This window comes from Rhinopithecus bieti, unplaced genomic scaffold (genome assembly GCF_001698545.2).
Source record: "Rhinopithecus bieti isolate Rb0 unplaced genomic scaffold, ASM169854v2 scaffold_3875, whole genome shotgun sequence".
In the NCBI taxonomy this organism is placed as follows: domain Eukaryota; kingdom Metazoa; phylum Chordata; class Mammalia; order Primates; family Cercopithecidae; genus Rhinopithecus; species Rhinopithecus bieti.
In genome coordinates this window covers 1,957,692-1,973,919 of record NW_016804422.1, presented here as the reverse complement: position 1 = coordinate 1,973,919, position 16,228 = coordinate 1,957,692, and the positions used below count along the sequence as shown (strand labels likewise).

Here is a 16,228-nt window from a genome sequence, read left to right as displayed (position 1 = left end):
CCGGGTCTGCAGGGGAGAGCCCGCACCAGGCGCATCAGGCTGCCAGCTAGGAGCGCCCTGCAAGCGTCACGTGAGGGGGCGGGGGGAGGGCTGCCCCTCCGCGGGCCCCACCAATCATGAGCTGGATTGCGTGGGACGAAGGGTCGTTATTGGACAACCGCCGCGGGCGCCCTGGTCTCTGCTACCTGTAGCTGAGGGCGCTGTTGATGGGCAGCGCGGCGCACAGGGAAGGCTCGTTCTCGCGAGAGTTCAGCTCCCTTCTTAGCCGTGGCTGCCTCAGCACCTCGAGGATCGACATGGACGCTCTCGAGGACTACGTTTGCCCGCTGGCAACCTCGGAGCTTATACTCCTCCCAGTCACGGGCCTGGAGTGCGTGGGGGACCGGCTGTTGGCGGGTGAGGCTTGGCTTGAGGCACGCCAGGGGAAAGGGGTAAAGAAACAGCGCCTGCCAGGGCCGGTGCCACAGGGACAAAAGGATTCCCTGAGGAGAGGACGGGGAGCAGGTTGAGGCCGGTCGGAGGTGAGAAGGGAGCCCAGGAGACGGCGGGGACGAGGGCCAACCTGAGGACGGCGGGGCCCGAGAGACAAAGCTGATGTGGCTGCTGCGGCGCTTCATAAACTTCAGCCCGCATGGAAAGGGCGGGTGGAACCCCGGGAAGGTGCAGGGGAACGCGGAGGCCCGGGAGCGGAAGGTTGAGGGGGTGTGCTCCCTTCTAGGAGATGGGCGGGGGCTTGGTCTCTCCAACGGAGACCAGGCAGAGCCGGGAGGTGGAGGAGGCCCCTCGGGGGTGTGGCTTCTTGGGGAAGGCGGGGTCGGGAGAGGGCAAGGGTGTGCCCTCTCGAGGGCGGGATGAATCTCTTCCCGCTAAGGTGGGGGTGGAGTCTGAGGAGGATGGCGTCGCGGAAAATGGCGGCTGAGACCTTTACGTGTAGGGGGCGGTGCCCGGGGAAGCGGGCCCTGAGACCCCTCCTGAGTTGGTTGAGGTCCAGGAAATCAGGTGTGGAGGTCCGTTCCTCCAAGGAGAACCGGGTCGCAAAGGACAGGCGAGGCCTGGGACTTGAGGTGTCAGAGTCCAGGCTGGTCTCGAACAGTCATTTCATGAAGCCGCTAATGACCTATGTTGGTCCTGCTGAGTTGTATAAGGGTCCTGAGGCAGGACCTTGGCGGTCAGGCCTTGAGTGAGTTGTCACCAGTCCTAAGAGGGTGTGTGTCTGGGATGGGGATGATCCAGTTTCGATCTGGTGTGGGGGTTCTTGGAGCTTGGAGTTCCTAACCCAGGCTAGACTCCTAAGGCCCCTGGAGGGGGAACAGCTAAGCAGAAACTCAAAGAACCACAAGAGTGAACTAGGAAAAGGGGTGAGTTCCTCGCAGAGGGTAAGCATACCAAAGGCCTTGAGGCTGGAAGAATCTGTCATTTTGGGGGAAGGAGGGAATTCTTGTGAAGTTAGAGCAGGAATGGAGCCTGGGAGGAAATTCGGAGGCTGGACAAGCCAGCAGAGGCCACATTGTTTCAGGCCTTGATCTGACTTTATCCCTAAGGGCAGTGGGGAGAACCTATTGAAGGGTTTTAAGGTGGGGAATAACTTGGGAAATGAAGTTTAAGAAACTGCAAGTTAATTCACTTTTGTGGCTTCCAGAGTGACTTTTATATAGCTACAATTCTGGGTTTTTTGGGTTTTTTTTTTGAGACAGTCTTGCTCTGTCAACCCAGGCTGGAGCGCAGTGGCACGGTCTTGGCTCACTGCAACCTCCACCTCCCAGGTTCAAGTGATTCTCCTGCCTCAGCCTCTGGAGTAGCTGGGATTACAGGTGCCCACCATCATGCCCAGCTAATTGTTGTATTTTTTAGTAGAGATGGGGCTTCACCATGTTGGCCAGGCTAGTCTCAAACTCCTGACCTCAAGTGATTTGCCTGCCTCAGCCTCCCAAAGTGCTGGAATTACAGGCATGAGCCACTACACCTGGCCTCTCTAGCCTATTCCTGAGCTCTTCATTTCCTGTTCCGTCTACCATACTTAATGCTCTTGCCTACCTCAGGGTAATCATACTTGCTGTTTTCTCCACCAAGAAAGCTTCAAACCCTCCCATCACTCTGCGGCCTCCCCATCTCCCAGTCCCCCTCTTCTGCCTCCCTTCCTCTGGCTAACTGCTGCTTATCCTTGAATCCTAATTCTAAATATTGTGTCCTCAAGTTGTCCTCCCCTTACACTTACCCAGTCTGGTTAGATTAGACCGGGGTTTTCTCAGTCTTGCCTCTATTGACCTTTTAGACCAGATGATTCTTTGTTTGAAGGCTGTTTGTGCATTGTACGATGTTTAGCATCATCCCTGGCCTTAGTTGCCAGTAGCACAACCCCTGGAGACAGCCAAAACTGTCTGCAGCTATTGCCAGATGTCTCCTGTGGGGAAAGTTGCCCCCTGCGGAGAACCACTGGATTAGACTTTCTCATTTTACATCTTTTATTTTCTTTTTGTATTGTCAAAATCCTTCTCATTTTATTTTATTTTATTTTTTTGAGTCAGAGTCTTGCCCTGTCGCTCAGGTTGGAGTGCAGTGGTGTAATCTCAGGTCACTGCACCTTCCACCTCTTGGGCTCAAGAGATGCTCTCACCTCAGCCTCCCAAGTAGCTGGGACTACAGGCGTGCATCATCATGCCCAGCTAATTTGCATAACTTTTAGAGGCGGAGTTTTACCATGTTGCCCAGGCTGGTCTCAAACTCCTGGGCTTAAGCGATCCTCCTGCCTTCCAAAGTGCTGGGATTACAGGCATGAGCCACTGTATCAGGCCTCATCTCTATTATTCTTTTTTTTTGATTAAAAAAAAGTGAGGTGAGGAGGAGACTCTGAGTTTGAGAAATTTGTGGTCGAACTGAACATCAAGAGTGATTGATGAGGCTGGGTGTGGTAGCTCACTCTTGTAATCCTAGCACTTTGGGAGGCTGAGGCGGGCGGATCATGAGGTCAGGAGATTGAGACCATCCTGGCTAACACAGTGAAACCCCGTCTCTACTAAAAATGCAAAAAATTAGCGGGACGTGGTGGCAGGTGCCTGTAGTCCCAGCTACTTGAGAGGCTGAGGCAAGATAATGGCGTGAACCTAGGAGGCAGAGCTTGCAGAGAGCCAAGATCATGCCACTACACTTCAGCCTGGGTGGCAGAGCAAGACTCCGTCTCAAAAAAAAAATAAAAGTGACTGATGAGGAGGCTGGGCACAACGGCTCACACCTGTAATCCCTGTAATCCCAGCACATTGGGAGGCCAAGATGGGTGGATCACCTGAGGTCAGGAGTTCAAGACCAGCCTGACCAACATGGTGAAACCCTGTCTCTACTAAAAATATAAAAACTGGCTGGGTGCCATGGCTCACACCTATAATCCCAGCACTTTGGGAGGCCGAGGTGGGCGGATCACAAGGTCAGGAGATCGAGATCGTCCTGGCTAATATGGTGAAACCTGTCTCTATTAAAAATACAAAAAATTAGCCGGGCGTGGCGGCAGGCACGTGTAGTCCCAGCTACTCGGGAGGCTGAGGTGGGAGAATGGCGTGAACGCAGGAGGCGGAGCTTGCAGTGGGCCGAGATCCTGCCACTGCACTCCAGCCCGGGCAACACAGCAAGACTCTGTCTCAAAAAAAAAAAAAAAAAACTAGCCAGGCATGGCGGTGGGCCCCTGTAATCCCAGCTAAGCTACTCAGGAGGCTGAGACAAGAGAGTTGCTTGAACCCGGGAGATGGAGGTTGCAGTGAGCCGACACAGTGCCACTGCACTCCAGCCTCAGCGACAGAGTGAGACTCTGTCTCAAAACAAAAAAAGAGTGACTGATGAGGGAAGCACAAAGTCAGCACTCAAAGTCCAGCTGAAGCTGAGACCAAGGATTTTCTTTTTTCTTTTCTTTTTTTTTTTTTTGAGACGGAGTTTCGCTCTTTCACCCAGGCTGAGTGAAGTGGTACGATCTCGACTCACTGCAGCCTCCACCTGCTGGGTTCAAGTGATTCTCCTGCCTCAGCCTCCCGAGTAGCTGGGGTTACAGGCACCTGCCACCACACCTGGCTAATTTTTGTATTTTTAATAGAAAGGAGTTTCACCTTGTTGGCCAGGCTGGTCCTGAACTCCTGACCTCAGGTGATTCATCCGCCTTGGCCTCCCAAAGTACTAGGATTACAGGCGGGAACCACTGCGCCTGGCCGAGATCAAGTATTTTCTTTTTTTTTCTTTTGAGACAGAGTCTCTCTTTGGCTTCCCAAAGTGCTGGGATTACAGGCGTGAGCCACCACACCCAGCCGAGGATTTTCTCAACCAAGGATTTTCTAAGATTCAGGCTGCAGGATTGTGTGTCCTGATGCGTTCATAGGCTACATGCCGAGAAGTTTCCCTGATCCCCATCTCTTCCCTGTGGGTCATCAGAGTTAGGTACATAGCTCTGACATGGCTCTTTGCCTCTGTCTAGGTGAGGGTCCCGATGTTCTGGTGTACAGCTTGGACTTTGGTGGACATCTGCGGATGATAAAGCGAGTACAGAACCTGCTTGGCCACTATCTTATCCATGGCTTCCGGGTGCGGCCAGAGCCTAATGGAGACTTTGACTTGGAGGCCATGGTGGCTGTGTTTGGAAGCAAGGGACTCCGAGTTGTGAAAATTAGCTGGGGACAGGGCCACTTCCGGGAGCTTTGGCGCTCTGGCCTGTGGAACATGTCTGACTGGATTTGGGATGCACGCTGGCTTGAGGGAAATATAGCCTTGGCCCTGGGCCACAACTCAGTGGTGCTATATGATCCTATAGTAGGGTGCATCCTGCAAGAGGTGCCCTGCACAGACAGGTGCACCCTCTCTTCAGCCTGCCTGATTGGAGACGCCTGGAAGGAGCTGACCATAGTGGCAGGTGCTGTTTCCAACCAGCTCTTGGTCTGGTACCCAGCAACTGCCTTAGCAGACAACAAACCTGTAGCACCTGACCGACGAATCAGTGGGCATGTGGGCATCATCTTCAGCATGTCATACCTGGAAAGCAAGGGTTTGCTGGCTACAGCTTCAGAAGACCGAAGCGTTCGTATCTGGAAGGTGGGCGACCTGCGAGTGCCTGGGGGTCGAGTGCAGAATATTGGGCACTGCTTTGGGCACAGCGCCCGTGTGTGGCAGGTCAAGCTCCTAGAGAATTACCTTATCAGTGCAGGAGAGGACTGTGTCTGCTTGGTGTGGAGCCATGAAGGTGAGATCCTCCAGGCCTTTCGGGGACACCAGGGACGTGGGATCCGGGCCATAGCTACCCATGAGAGGCAGGCCTGGGTGATCACTGGGGGTGATGACTCAGGCATTCGGCTGTGGCACTTGGTAAGGCGTGGGTACCGGGGATTGGGGGTCTCGGCTCTCTGCTTCAAGTCCCGTAGTAGGCCAGGTACCCTCAAGGCTGTGACGCTGGCTGGCTCTTGGCGACTGCTGGCAGTGACTGATACAGGGGCCCTGTATCTCTATGACGTCGAGGTCAAGTGCTGGGAGCAACTGTTAGAGGATAAACATTTCCAGTCCTACTGCCTGCTGGAGGCAGCTCCTGGTCCTGAGGGCTTTGGATTGTGTGCTATGGCCAATGGGGAAGGTTGTATCAAGATTGTCCCCATCAACACTCCAACCGCTGCTGTGGACCAGACCCTGTTTCCTGGGAAGGTGCACAGCTTGAGCTGGGCCCTGCGTGGTTATGAGGAGCTCCTGTTGCTGGCATCGGGCCCTGGGTGGGGATAAGTAGCTGCCTAGAGATCTCAGCCTCACCTCTGGCAAGGCCATCTTGTCAAAGAACGTTGTCGGTACCTGCTGCCCCCAAGCAAGCAGAGATGGCACACATGCAGTGCCTTCCTACCCCCAGGTGACTTCCTGGTGTGTGGTGACCGCCGGGGCTCTGTGCTACTGTTCCCCTCCAGACCAGGTCTGCTCAAGGACCCTGGGGTGGGAGGCATGACTGGGGCTGGTGCTGGGGCACCTGGAGTGGGTAGTGGTGGTAGTGGGGGTGGGAATGCTTTCACTGGGTTGGGCCCAGTGTCTACCCTGCCCTCTCTGCATGGGAAGCAGGGTGTGACCTCAGTCACATGCCATGGTGGCTATGTGTATACCACAGGGCGCGATGGCGCCTACTACCAGCTATTTGTACGAGACGGCCAGCTCCAGCCAGTCCTAAGGCAGAAGTCCTGTCGAGGCATGAACTGGCTAGCTGGGCTCCGTATAGTGCCCGATGGGAGCATGGTTATCCTGGGTTTCCATGCCAATGAGTTTGTGGTGTGGAGCCCCCGTTCACACGAGAAGCTGCACATCGTCAACTGTGGTGGAGGGCACCGTTCGTGGGCATTCTCTGATACTGAGGCGGCCATGGCCTTTGCTTACCTCAAGGATGGGGATGTCATGCTGTACAGGGCTCTGGGTGGCTGCACTCGGCCACATGTGATTCTCCGGGAGGGTCTGCATGGCCGTGAGATCACTTGTGTAAAGCGTGTGGGCACCATTACCCTGGGGCCTGAATATGGAGTGCCCAGCTTCATGCAGCCTGATGACCTGGAGCCTGGCAGTGAGGGACCCGACTTGACTGACATTGTGATCACCTGTAGTGAGGACACTACTGTCTGTGTCCTAGCACTCCCTACAACCACAGGCTCAGCCCACGCACTCACAGCTGTTTGTAACCACATCTCCTCTGTACGTGCTGTGGCTGTGTGGGGCATTGGCACCCCAGGTGGCCCTCAGGATCCTCAGCCAGGCCTGACTGCCCATGTGGTGTCTGCGGGGGGACGGGCTGAGATGCACTGCTTCAGCATCATGGTTACTCCGGACCCCAGCACCCCAAGCCGCCTCGCCTGCCATGTCATGCACCTTTCGTCCCACCGGCTAGATGACTATTGGGAACGGCAACGCAATCGGCATCGAATGGTCAAGGCAGACCCAGAGACCAGGTAATACATGCTCCTGGGCAGGGTGTGGTATGGGTCATGCAGATGCTCCCAGGCTTGCAGGCTCCACCTGACAGCTGCGTGTTGTACCTGCAGGTACATGTCCCTTGCTGTGTGTGAACTTGACCAGCCCAGCCTTGGCCCCCTTGTGGCTGCAGCCTGTAGTGATGGGGCTGTAAGGTGAGAGCACAGGGCCCAGTGGGGCGGGAGACAAAGGAAGTAAGGTTGTTTAGGATGCATTCTGAGCTAGGCCACCCCCCGCCCCCCAGGCTCTTTCTCTTGCAGGATTCCGGGCGGATTCTGCAGCTCCTTGCTGAAACCTTCCACCATAAGCGATGTGTCCTTAAGGTCCACTCCTTTACACATGAGGCACCCAACCAGAGACGGTGAGAGGGGCTGGATGATGGTCCTGCATGGGCTGGGTGGGGGGGTTCCTGTTGAGCTTCATCTCTGTCATTGACCAGGCTGTCTTTTCCTGGCTTCCAGGAGGCTCCTCCTGTGCAGCGCAGCTACTGATGGCAACCTGGCTTTCTGGGATCTCACCACTGTGCTAGACCATGGCTCCACTGTCCTGGAGCCTCCAGTGGATCCTGGGCTTCCCTACCGTGAGTAGCTAATGTGCAACCGTGGCTACCCCTCCTCACCTGTCACATAGCCCTCACACATGTGGCAGGTGGGGCCCTGACAACTACCCTCTTCCTTCAGGGCTTGGCACCCCCTCTCTGACTCTCCAGGCCCACAGCTGTGGTATCAACAGCCTGCACACGTTGCCCACCCGTGAGGGCCACCATCTCGTGGCCAGTGGCAGTGAAGATGGATCCCTCCATGTCTTCGTGCTTGCTGTGGAGATGCTAGAGCTAGAAGAGGCTATGGGAGAGGGTGGGCTGGTACCCCAGCTGCGTGTGCTAGAGGAATACTGTGTCCCCTGTGCACATGCTGCCCATGTGACAGGCCTCAAGATCCTAAGCCCAAGCATCATGGTCTCAGCCTCCATTGATCAACGGCTAACCTTCTGGCGTCTGGGGCATGGTGAACCCACCTTCATGAATAGCACTGTGTACCATGTGCCAGATGTGGCTGACATGGACTGCTGGCCTGTGAGCCCTGAGTTTGGCCACCGCTGTGCCCTTGGGGGTCAGGGGCTTGAGGTTTACAACTGGTATGACTGAGGTATCCCACGGTGGCCGGCGTGCTGGGCATGGGGCCTGCTCGCAGACAGCATGGAGCAGGGATGGGCTGTCTGTGCCCATGCTCAGCATGCCTTGAGGGGAGGAGGTGGCGGCCGCGGGTTCCTGACATCGGTCCAGGAGCTGAAGGTGAGTGGAGTGCTGCCAAGAATATGCCCCACTCCCCATGACAAGACAGAACTTTGTAACAGTACCAATTTATTTTGGCTGTGGGTTTTTGCTTTTTTTTTCCAGTTGATGACTTTGTGAACATTCCCAAATATTGGAGCCTCTGTGGCCTTAGATGTGGCTCAGTGGAGGGATACCCAGCATAGCCAGGCCAGTATGGAGCACCTCACGCACAGCCCTCAGAAGCTGCAGGCGGACGAACATCTGACCAAAGCGGTGTGGTCGAGGCTCCTGAAAGAGAAGGGGCCTACTGGTCTCATCCTCTGCTTCCTTTGTCTTTACCCTGTACCTCTCTGCACGTCCCAACCTGTTGTGCTGTGTGCTCACCCCTAGGATGTGTACCCGGTTGTAGTAGGAGCTGAAATCCATGCTGAGCTGTACCAGGAACTTGCACATCTAGAGACAGAGACTGAGTCACTGGCCCATCTCTTTGCTCTTGTGCCCCAAGCCAGAATAAAGAATAGAGTGTAGAGTGTCCTGGTTGTGCCTCACCATCTCTGTGTGTGCAGTGATGTGGAGCCCTGGGGCTGTGCAGTCCAGCATTGCTGTCTGGCTCAGCAGATCCGGAAAGGGGAGGATATTGTTGAAGAGCAACAACCACTCACCCTGTGGGGGAGAAAGGTGCTGGGAGGGGAAGTCCAGGCTTCCTTTGTGCCAGCTACTGGGAGGGACACTCACCTCATCATGTAGTAGTGAGAAGTCCAGACTGCTAACAGGAGGAAAAGTGGGGTACAGACCTTGTTCCGTACTACACTTGTAACTCTCAAAGAGTGTGGTAAGACGGGCACAATTATACATGACAAAGGTGCCACTCTTTGTGCCCTTCGTGGAGATGTTGTCAGCCAGAGCCAGGAAGAGCTGGGGAATAGGAGCACAGCTGCAGAGAGAAGGCAGCCACCACACCCGGTACCCCAACACTGGCCCTGTCAGGCTCCCAGGCTCACCTGACTCTGTGGGGCTGTGCTCAGCATCTCAAACTTGATGGTGGCCACAGAGAGAACACCAAAGATCTCTGTCCAGCCTGGGTCTGAGGGAGTATAGGATTGGTCATTCAGTCTGCAGGCAAAGGCAGGGATGCAAAAAACCTGCCCCTAACCCAGAACACAGCCAGGGTTTCCCAGGCATACCTTGGGCCAGATCCCCACCATGCTTCAGTGCTGAGGCCTTGCACACCTGGGCATGCCGGAACCTGTGTTTGGATGAGAGAGGCCAGTGGGCAAGGTCATGGGTGAAGAGTCCCCCCACACTACCCTGGCTAAGGTTGGTGTTCCTCCCAGCCTCACTCACTTGTAGTACTCAGGGGCAGTCATCAGAGGGCCAGGTGCACCAGTTACTTTCACAGGGCCACAGATCAGGTGCTTCTGTCAGGAAGATGGCAGGGGCTCAGCCTAGTTGGCACTACTCTCCAGGAAGTCCCAAATCTGGTGCCTCTACTCTGCCCATATTCTCTCAAATTGGAACTGCCAGGTTGAGTGACTCCTTCTACCCAGCCCCTCAGGCTACACACGGTTCGGCCTTCTCAACCTGGTCTTTAGTGTTCTTGGGATGTGTCTACAGAGCCCCCTTCCCCAGAGCTTTGGCACCTGCTGCACATGCCCTCTCAAGTCCAGCAACTCCCCCAAGATCAAGTGTTGGTTTCTGGACCTGTCAGCTAACAAGCCCCTCGGTGGGTTTTCAAGGGCCCTCTGGGGTTGGGGGTTAGGTGGTGGGGCGCTCCACCATCATTAACCCACCTGTCTGAGTGGAGCCTTGTCAACCAACTTCCGCCAAAGCAGGTCCAACTTCTGTTGCTGGAACTCCTCCTCACAGCTAACAACATGTACAACCAGGCAGCTGTCTGTACCAGTATCTGGGGCCCCAGCCTAAGGGAGGACAATCATAACTGTGGAAGTACAGTATACTTGGTTTGGGAGAACCTACAGGGCTGGGAGTCACTAACCAGGCCTGGGTGGCTGTCCTCTGGCCAATGCCATAGAGCCTCCTGCAGCTCAGCTAGCACAGACAGGAGATCCTCAGTCACTGCAAAGAGAAAAGACAGGTGCTGAGGCTGGCAAGAAGCGGAGATGTCCCCACCCCCACCCGCTCCTGCCTTTTCTGGCCTTGCTAGGCTACAGGTCCTACCCAGACAGTTGTTCAGGTTGGGGTCATAGCCAGCTGTGCGGCCCTGTTCTTCCACCAGCTCCTTCAGACACAGTCTGCCTAGGATGCCAGGGGACAGTGTCCTCCCGTCATGAGCAGAGGTAAGTTCTTCAAGGGCGTGGCTCCTCAGGGTGTGGGAGGAAGCTCTCTCCGGGGCAGCGGGCCAGTCCACCCGCAGTTGCTGCAGGAAGGTCAGCATGTGCGGATCTTGCACAGCTGGCACTAGGCGCACGCACACCCTGGGAAGGGAGGGGGGTCGCCTCAGCCTGAGCAGTTGGTCCAGCTCGCCACGACTTCCCACCTCCAGCCGCTGTCCCCAAAGGCGACGCCGCTCGCTTTCTAGGTCCCCGGTAGTCCCACCTTCTCCATTCCGGCCCTGCGGCCCCGCTCACCCGTGAGCGCGCAGAGCTCGCGCCAGGTGATCAGCCACGAGCACCGTACGCAGCTGGCTCAAGCGGAGTGCGCAGGCGGAGCTGCGCAGTGCTGGGCAGTGTAGTAAGACGCGCTGGCCCGGCAAGGCAGGCGAGGCGGGCGTGGCATAGGCAGCCACGGCGCTGAGGACGCGCTCGAAGACCGCGGGCCGCTGCAGTTGGAGAGACAGACCCGCAGGAGTCGGCGCGCAGCGCAGCACCGGGGCCACACCGGGACCCTGCAGGCAGGCGAGGACATGGAGCAAATGCTCGGGCACCTGCAGGAGAATGGGCGTGTTAGCGCGCCATGGCACGGGGCCCAGCTCCCGGCCGCACGGCCTCGCCCGGCTCACGCCCACCTGGCCGTCATCGAAGCGCGCCTGCAGCGCGCGGTGCGGTGCCAGAAAGTCTCGGGAACGCAGGTGGCGGGCGCGCGTCTCCTTGATCCATACCGTACTGCCAGGCCCCAGGGCCGCGTTGAGGGCCCCCAGCGTCTCCCCGACCCCAAGGCGCCTGGTCGCCATGGTGACCGGAAGGAGTAAGCGGAACCGGAAAAAGAATTTAGGGCGGTGAACTTCCGGAAAGGACCGACTGGCTGGGGCGGGTATGCCGCGGCGGTCCCCGTAAATGGACAGATTCCGTCAGCAGGAGCCGTGTAGGCTACTTTGCACCTACCACCCCCAGCGCCCCTTCAGCGCTGTCCACTTGCACAGCCCGGCCCTGGAACTGAAATCTCGAGAGTCCTCCCCGGGCCTAGGGTTCTTTCGCTGTAGCCAGGTCTCAACCAGGAAAACGATCCTCGCGACCCGGTGGGGGCTCAGACAGGGTACCGTCTCTTCTCATCGATGTCTCACATCTTTGTTAATAACATTTCATTTCTCCCATTTTACACATGAATACTTGTCACTGGAATAAGGCAGTATAACATTAAGGCCACTTTCACGACCTACTTAAAACATCGTTTTAAAAAGAATAGTGTTCCGCGGTTTCAGGTTATTTGCAAGCATTTTCTCGTTTGAGATATGGGTGTTTTTCTTTTGAGACGGAGGCTTGGAGTGCAGTGGCAGGATCTCGGTTCACTGCAGCCTCCGCCTCCCGGGTTCAAGCGATTCTCCAGCCTCGGCCTCCCGAGTAGCTGGGATTACAGGCGCCCGCCGCCACCCCGGCTAATTTTTGTATTTTTAGTAGAGACGTGTTTCGCCATGTTGGCCTGGCTGGTCTCCAACCCCTGACTTCGTGATCTGCCCGCCTTGGCCTCCGAAAGTGCTGGGATTACAGGCGTGAGCCACTGCGCCCAGCCCGGGTCGTCTTTATGCCCAATACATGCGCACTCGATACAATTGCCAGTTTTCTTCTCTTGATACCTGAGAAATTACAACCATCATGATGCCTTCCAGAATGACCAGCTTTTTTTTTTTTTTTTTTTTTTGAGACGGAGTTTCGCTCCTGTTGCCCAGGCTGGAGTGCCGTGGTGCGATCTTGGCTTACCGCAACCTCCCCCTCCCGGGTTCAAGTGATTCTCCTGCCTCAGTCTCCCAAGTAGCTGGGATTACAGGCATGTGCCACCACGCCCGGCTACTTTTGTATTTTTAATATTTTTAATAGAGACAGGGTTTCTCCAAGTTTGTCAAGCCTCGAACTCCCGACCTCAGGTGATCCGCCTGCCTCGGCCTCCCAAAGTGCTAGGATTACAGGCGTGAGCCCCTGCGCCCGGCCCAGAATGACCAGCTTTTAATGTGACTCTGACTCCTTTAACCTGGTGTGCTTTAATAAGGATCCTTACGCTTCCTGTTTTAGGCAACAGCCATTTACAGGCCAACCAAATAATGCGACCATAAGAAGTAGAAAAATAGGCCTCAGTTGGAATATCTTGCTCCTCTACCAATAGGAAAGCTTTTCCTTTCTCCCACAAAGGTTCCCAAAAGTTTTCATTTCACTGTAACATACTCACCCCCCACCCCACCCCCATTCCTTTTAATAGAGAAGCTAACTCAGTACAGAGTTGGGAAATCCGTAGAGCAGGGAAACCCAGGGGCAGGAAAAGCTTGTTGGCAAGGCCCTTTTCTGGGCCAGGGCTGAGGCCCTGCTGGGAGGCGCCGAAAGAGCCCTGGGCGGACACGACATTCCCGATGGCTTCTCGGGGGCCCACTCAACGGGAGTGATCGTGTCATTCCAAAGCGCTTTCCATTCTGAAGGTGCATAACTGGAGACAACTGCTTAGCAGGGTTGGGAACCCTCAGCCAAACTGAGGACTTTAGATACTCTCATCCACGAAGACGGTTGGGGTGGTTTTTCCCCAGGAAGTAGAGGGCTATCTTTAGCGAAATGCGGGCTGAGGCAGCCCTCGGGGACTCACTACCATTGCATTCCTACCCGGAGGTCCTGGGTCCACCCTCCCTCGCCAGTGCTCCCCAGGGCTCCAGAGATGGCCACCAGCGTCGGGTCTCCCACCTCTACACCCATCACCTCCAGCCTGAGGGCGCACCTGAGAGGAACTGAGACCCAAGCGGCTCAGTAAATTATGTCTGGGGGTCAGGGGCACCCCATCTGGGCCAGGGCGCTGCTCAGGCAGGAGAGCAGGGGACGAAATCCAAGCGCAGCTGGAATGCTCTGGAGACAACAGCTGCTTTTGGGATTCCGTTGCCCGCTGTCCAGCCGTTGGCGGGGGGCGGGGGAGCTCCTGCCCCCAGGTCACTCGCCCTGGGGCCACATCAGAACCCGCCCATCCCCAGTCCCAGGAGGAAGACCCGGGAGTAGGCTGTGAAACCGACTCTAGAGGGAACAAGACGCTCACCTGGGCCCCAGAACAATAGAAGGGGAGGTGGGGGCCTCCCCTGGGACCGGGTCCCGATCCGGATTAGATCCGAGGGGCAGGATTAGCCCTGTTGGTCCCACGAAGCCTGCCTGGGCCACTGGTGCGGTGACGGTGGTGGGGCGGGCTTCGGAATCCGCCAGGAGGGAAGCGCGCCCGTGGGGCCGGAGAGGAAGTAAACCCGCGCGTCCGCCTTGGGGACACCCCCGCGCTCGTGGCCTTTGTCCGGTGACGCTGCCAGCGCCCAGAGCACCAGGAGCCGAACGGGTCCACAGAGCAGCAGCGGGACCCCCGGAAACCCATTGCGACCGGCCCCAGGGGACCCACCACCAGGCCCCGACTGTGCCGAGCTTCCCGCTCGCTCGGCCCCGCGGGTAGCGAACGCGACAATGTTCCCCTGAGGCCACGACAGAGCCGGCGTGCCGAGATGCCCAAACCCCGCGCGGGCGCCAGCGACTCTCGCGCCAGTAGGCCCTTGACTTGGATCAAGACGGGGGACGGGGGACTCCCAGGAACGCGAGCAGAGTGAACGAGGACAAGGTGATGCTCCACGCGCTTCTACTTCAAGTCTGGTCCGGTTCGGCCTGGTCTGGCCCAGCCGAACGGTCACCCCAACACTACCACAGCTTGCCCTTCCGCTTGCTCTGGCTGCCCGCAGACTTGGAGCCATTTTTAAGGAGAAACCATCTGGCCACGCCCCCTGGAGCACCTGAGAAGCCAATCCACGCTCGGCCACGCCCCTCTCCGCGGGCGGTGGAGAGGCCAACGGTCGCGCGGGTGGCGGTTAGGGCGGGCGTGCTTCGGCGCTGAGCCGGAGAAACTTGAGTCGGCTGCCCCGCCCACGGTGCCCGAAGCCCCAAAGGCTGGGATTAGGGGCTAGAAGTCTGGCACCGACCGCCTGGCCAGGTGTTCGGGACACGACTAGGTGGGCGACCGCCCCGCCCCGGGAGCGCGGCTTAATAGCTGAGAGCCCGGGGGCCAGGCCGCGGCTTCGGCCCAGGCAACGCCCTGAGGGCGGCCACGCTACCAGGTGTTCCACTCCCCTGGGACTGTGGGCAAGGGCCCGGGACGGGGAGGGCGGCAGGTGCTGACACGAGCTGCGCTGGAGGTCGGGGAACTCGGCCTCCTCGGACAGGTGACACTCGCCTGCTGGGCCGGCGGAGCTGTGCGGTGCCCTCCGGGACGCAGGGGGCGCTGCAGCCTCGCTGGGTCAGGCTCCGCAGGGCCCCGCCAACCTGGTGACTAACGGCGCCGGTGACGACTTCGCCGCGCGTAGGTCAGCTATGGCCACCGCTTTTGCGCTGCGTAGCTTGTATCGAGCGCGACCCTCGTTGCGCTGTCCGCCCGTTGAGCTTCCCTGGTGAGCCTGGACCCCGCGCCCTCGACCATCCCTCCCCTAGGGCCGACGACAGCCAGCCCGGCACCTTCCGGCCTTTCGGGCAGCGCAGCCCGGCCCCACGCCCCTGACCCTTTTCCTCCGCAGGGCCCCGCGGCGCGGGCATCGACTCTCGCCGGCGGATGACGAGCTGTATCAGCGGACTCACATCTCTCTGCTGCAACGCGAGGCCGCTCAGGCCATGTACATCGACAGCTACAACAGCCGCGGCTTCATGATAAACGGAAACCGCGTGCTCGGGCCCTGCGCTCTGCTCCCGCACTCGGTGGTGCAGTGGAACGTGAGTCCTGGCCCGCAGTGAGGAAACTGAGGCCCAGAGTCACAGGCCCTCACCCTGCTTGTGTCCCTGCAAACTTGGCTTTCCTCTGTCTCCTGTAGTGGATGGAGGTGGGGAGAGGCTGCGTGGATTTGTCGTATTAAATGTGCCTCCTCCCTGCACAGGTGGGATCCCACCAGGACATCACGGAAGAAAGCTTTTCCCTCTTCTGGATGCTGGAGCCCCGGATAGGTACTGGGGGAGGGGAGGGAGAACAGAGGTATTCTGGGCCCCAAAAGGCGACCCCACCCCAGCCTCTCAACAGAACCGTAGACTAGCCACATTCTCCCTTCCCCTAGAGATTGTTGTGGTGGGGACTGGAGACCGGACCGAAAGGCTGCAGCCCCAGGTGCTTCAAGCCATGAGGCAGCGGGGCATTGCTGTGGAAGTGCAGGACACGGTGAGTCCCGGGAGTGGGGCATGCTGCGGGGAGCACAGACCTGACGCTAGACAGGCTGATGCTGGCCTTTTCTTTGCAGCCCAATGCCTGTGCCACCTTCAACTTCCTGTGTCATGAAGGCCGAGTAACCGGAGCTGCTCTCATCCCTCCACCAGGAGGGACTTCACTCAAACCTTTGGGCCAAGCTGCTCAATGAACCACCATGAACTGTCCTGCTGACTGCACTCTGCCAGACTTCCCAATGGTTTCACTCTTATCTACCCTTTGGCAATTACCTTGCTTATCAACATAATAATTTATACACTTCTCCCATTTTGTATCAGGTGTGTTGCTGGCCAGGAGCTGTCTCACTGGGCTCTTGGAGGGGAATGTGAGGAAACCAAGGAGTCACTTTTTTATCTAGATTACTTAGGATTCCTTAGTTTTTCAGAAGCCAGGTAGTAGTATGTTTACCTGTTCTAGACCTACTTC

The 16,228-nt window shown here is 57.4% G+C and overlaps 3 protein-coding genes across 12 annotated transcripts; 2 read left to right on the top strand and 1 right to left on the bottom strand.

Moving 5' to 3' along the window:
* Positions 1-72: 72 nt before the first annotated feature.
* WDR6 (WD repeat domain 6) lies at positions 73-8,761 on the top strand. Its single transcript, XM_017868126.1, is given in 8 exon segments — positions 73-396; positions 4,451-5,727; positions 5,730-5,776; positions 5,778-6,932; positions 7,026-7,109; positions 7,199-7,315; positions 7,416-7,534; positions 7,635-8,761. Coding segments are annotated over 8 exon segments (3,453 nt in total). The 5' UTR covers positions 73-206; the 3' UTR covers positions 8,099-8,761.
* On the bottom strand, positions 8,303-13,857 carry DALRD3 (DALR anticodon binding domain containing 3). 7 transcript variants are annotated; one of them, XM_017868132.1, is made up of 12 exons: positions 13,628-13,857; positions 10,816-11,111; positions 10,406-10,662; positions 10,224-10,303; positions 10,018-10,146; positions 9,572-9,645; positions 9,412-9,473; positions 9,229-9,311; positions 8,963-9,142; positions 8,777-8,890; positions 8,612-8,680; positions 8,303-8,515 (listed from the first exon to the last, which is right to left on the bottom strand). In XM_017868132.1, exons 3-12 carry the CDS (start codon positions 10,620-10,622, stop codon positions 8,396-8,398), a joined length of 1,128 nt encoding a protein of 375 aa, XP_017723621.1. In that variant the 5' UTR covers positions 10,623-10,662; positions 10,816-11,111; positions 13,628-13,857; the 3' UTR covers positions 8,303-8,395. The 7 variants fall into 7 exon arrangements, with proteins under 7 accessions (XP_017723621.1, XP_017723619.1, XP_017723618.1 ...); XM_017868130.1 differs by lacking the exon at positions 13,628-13,857 and adding an exon at positions 11,193-11,937; XM_017868133.1 differs by lacking the exon at positions 13,628-13,857 and adding an exon at positions 11,193-11,937 and having other exon boundaries at positions 8,420-8,515; positions 8,777-8,884; positions 8,959-9,142.
* Positions 13,797-16,069, top strand: NDUFAF3 (NADH:ubiquinone oxidoreductase complex assembly factor 3). 4 transcript variants are annotated; one of them, XM_017868139.1, is made up of 5 exons: positions 13,797-15,005; positions 15,129-15,321; positions 15,483-15,549; positions 15,657-15,757; positions 15,837-16,069. In XM_017868139.1, exons 1-5 carry the CDS (start codon positions 14,929-14,931, stop codon positions 15,951-15,953), a joined length of 555 nt encoding a protein of 184 aa, XP_017723628.1. In that variant the 5' UTR covers positions 13,797-14,928; the 3' UTR covers positions 15,954-16,069. The 4 variants fall into 4 exon arrangements, with proteins under 4 accessions (XP_017723628.1, XP_017723630.1, XP_017723629.1 ...); XM_017868141.1 differs by having other exon boundaries at positions 13,900-14,185; XM_017868140.1 differs by having other exon boundaries at positions 14,193-14,570.
* Positions 16,070-16,228: the final 159 nt, after the last annotated feature.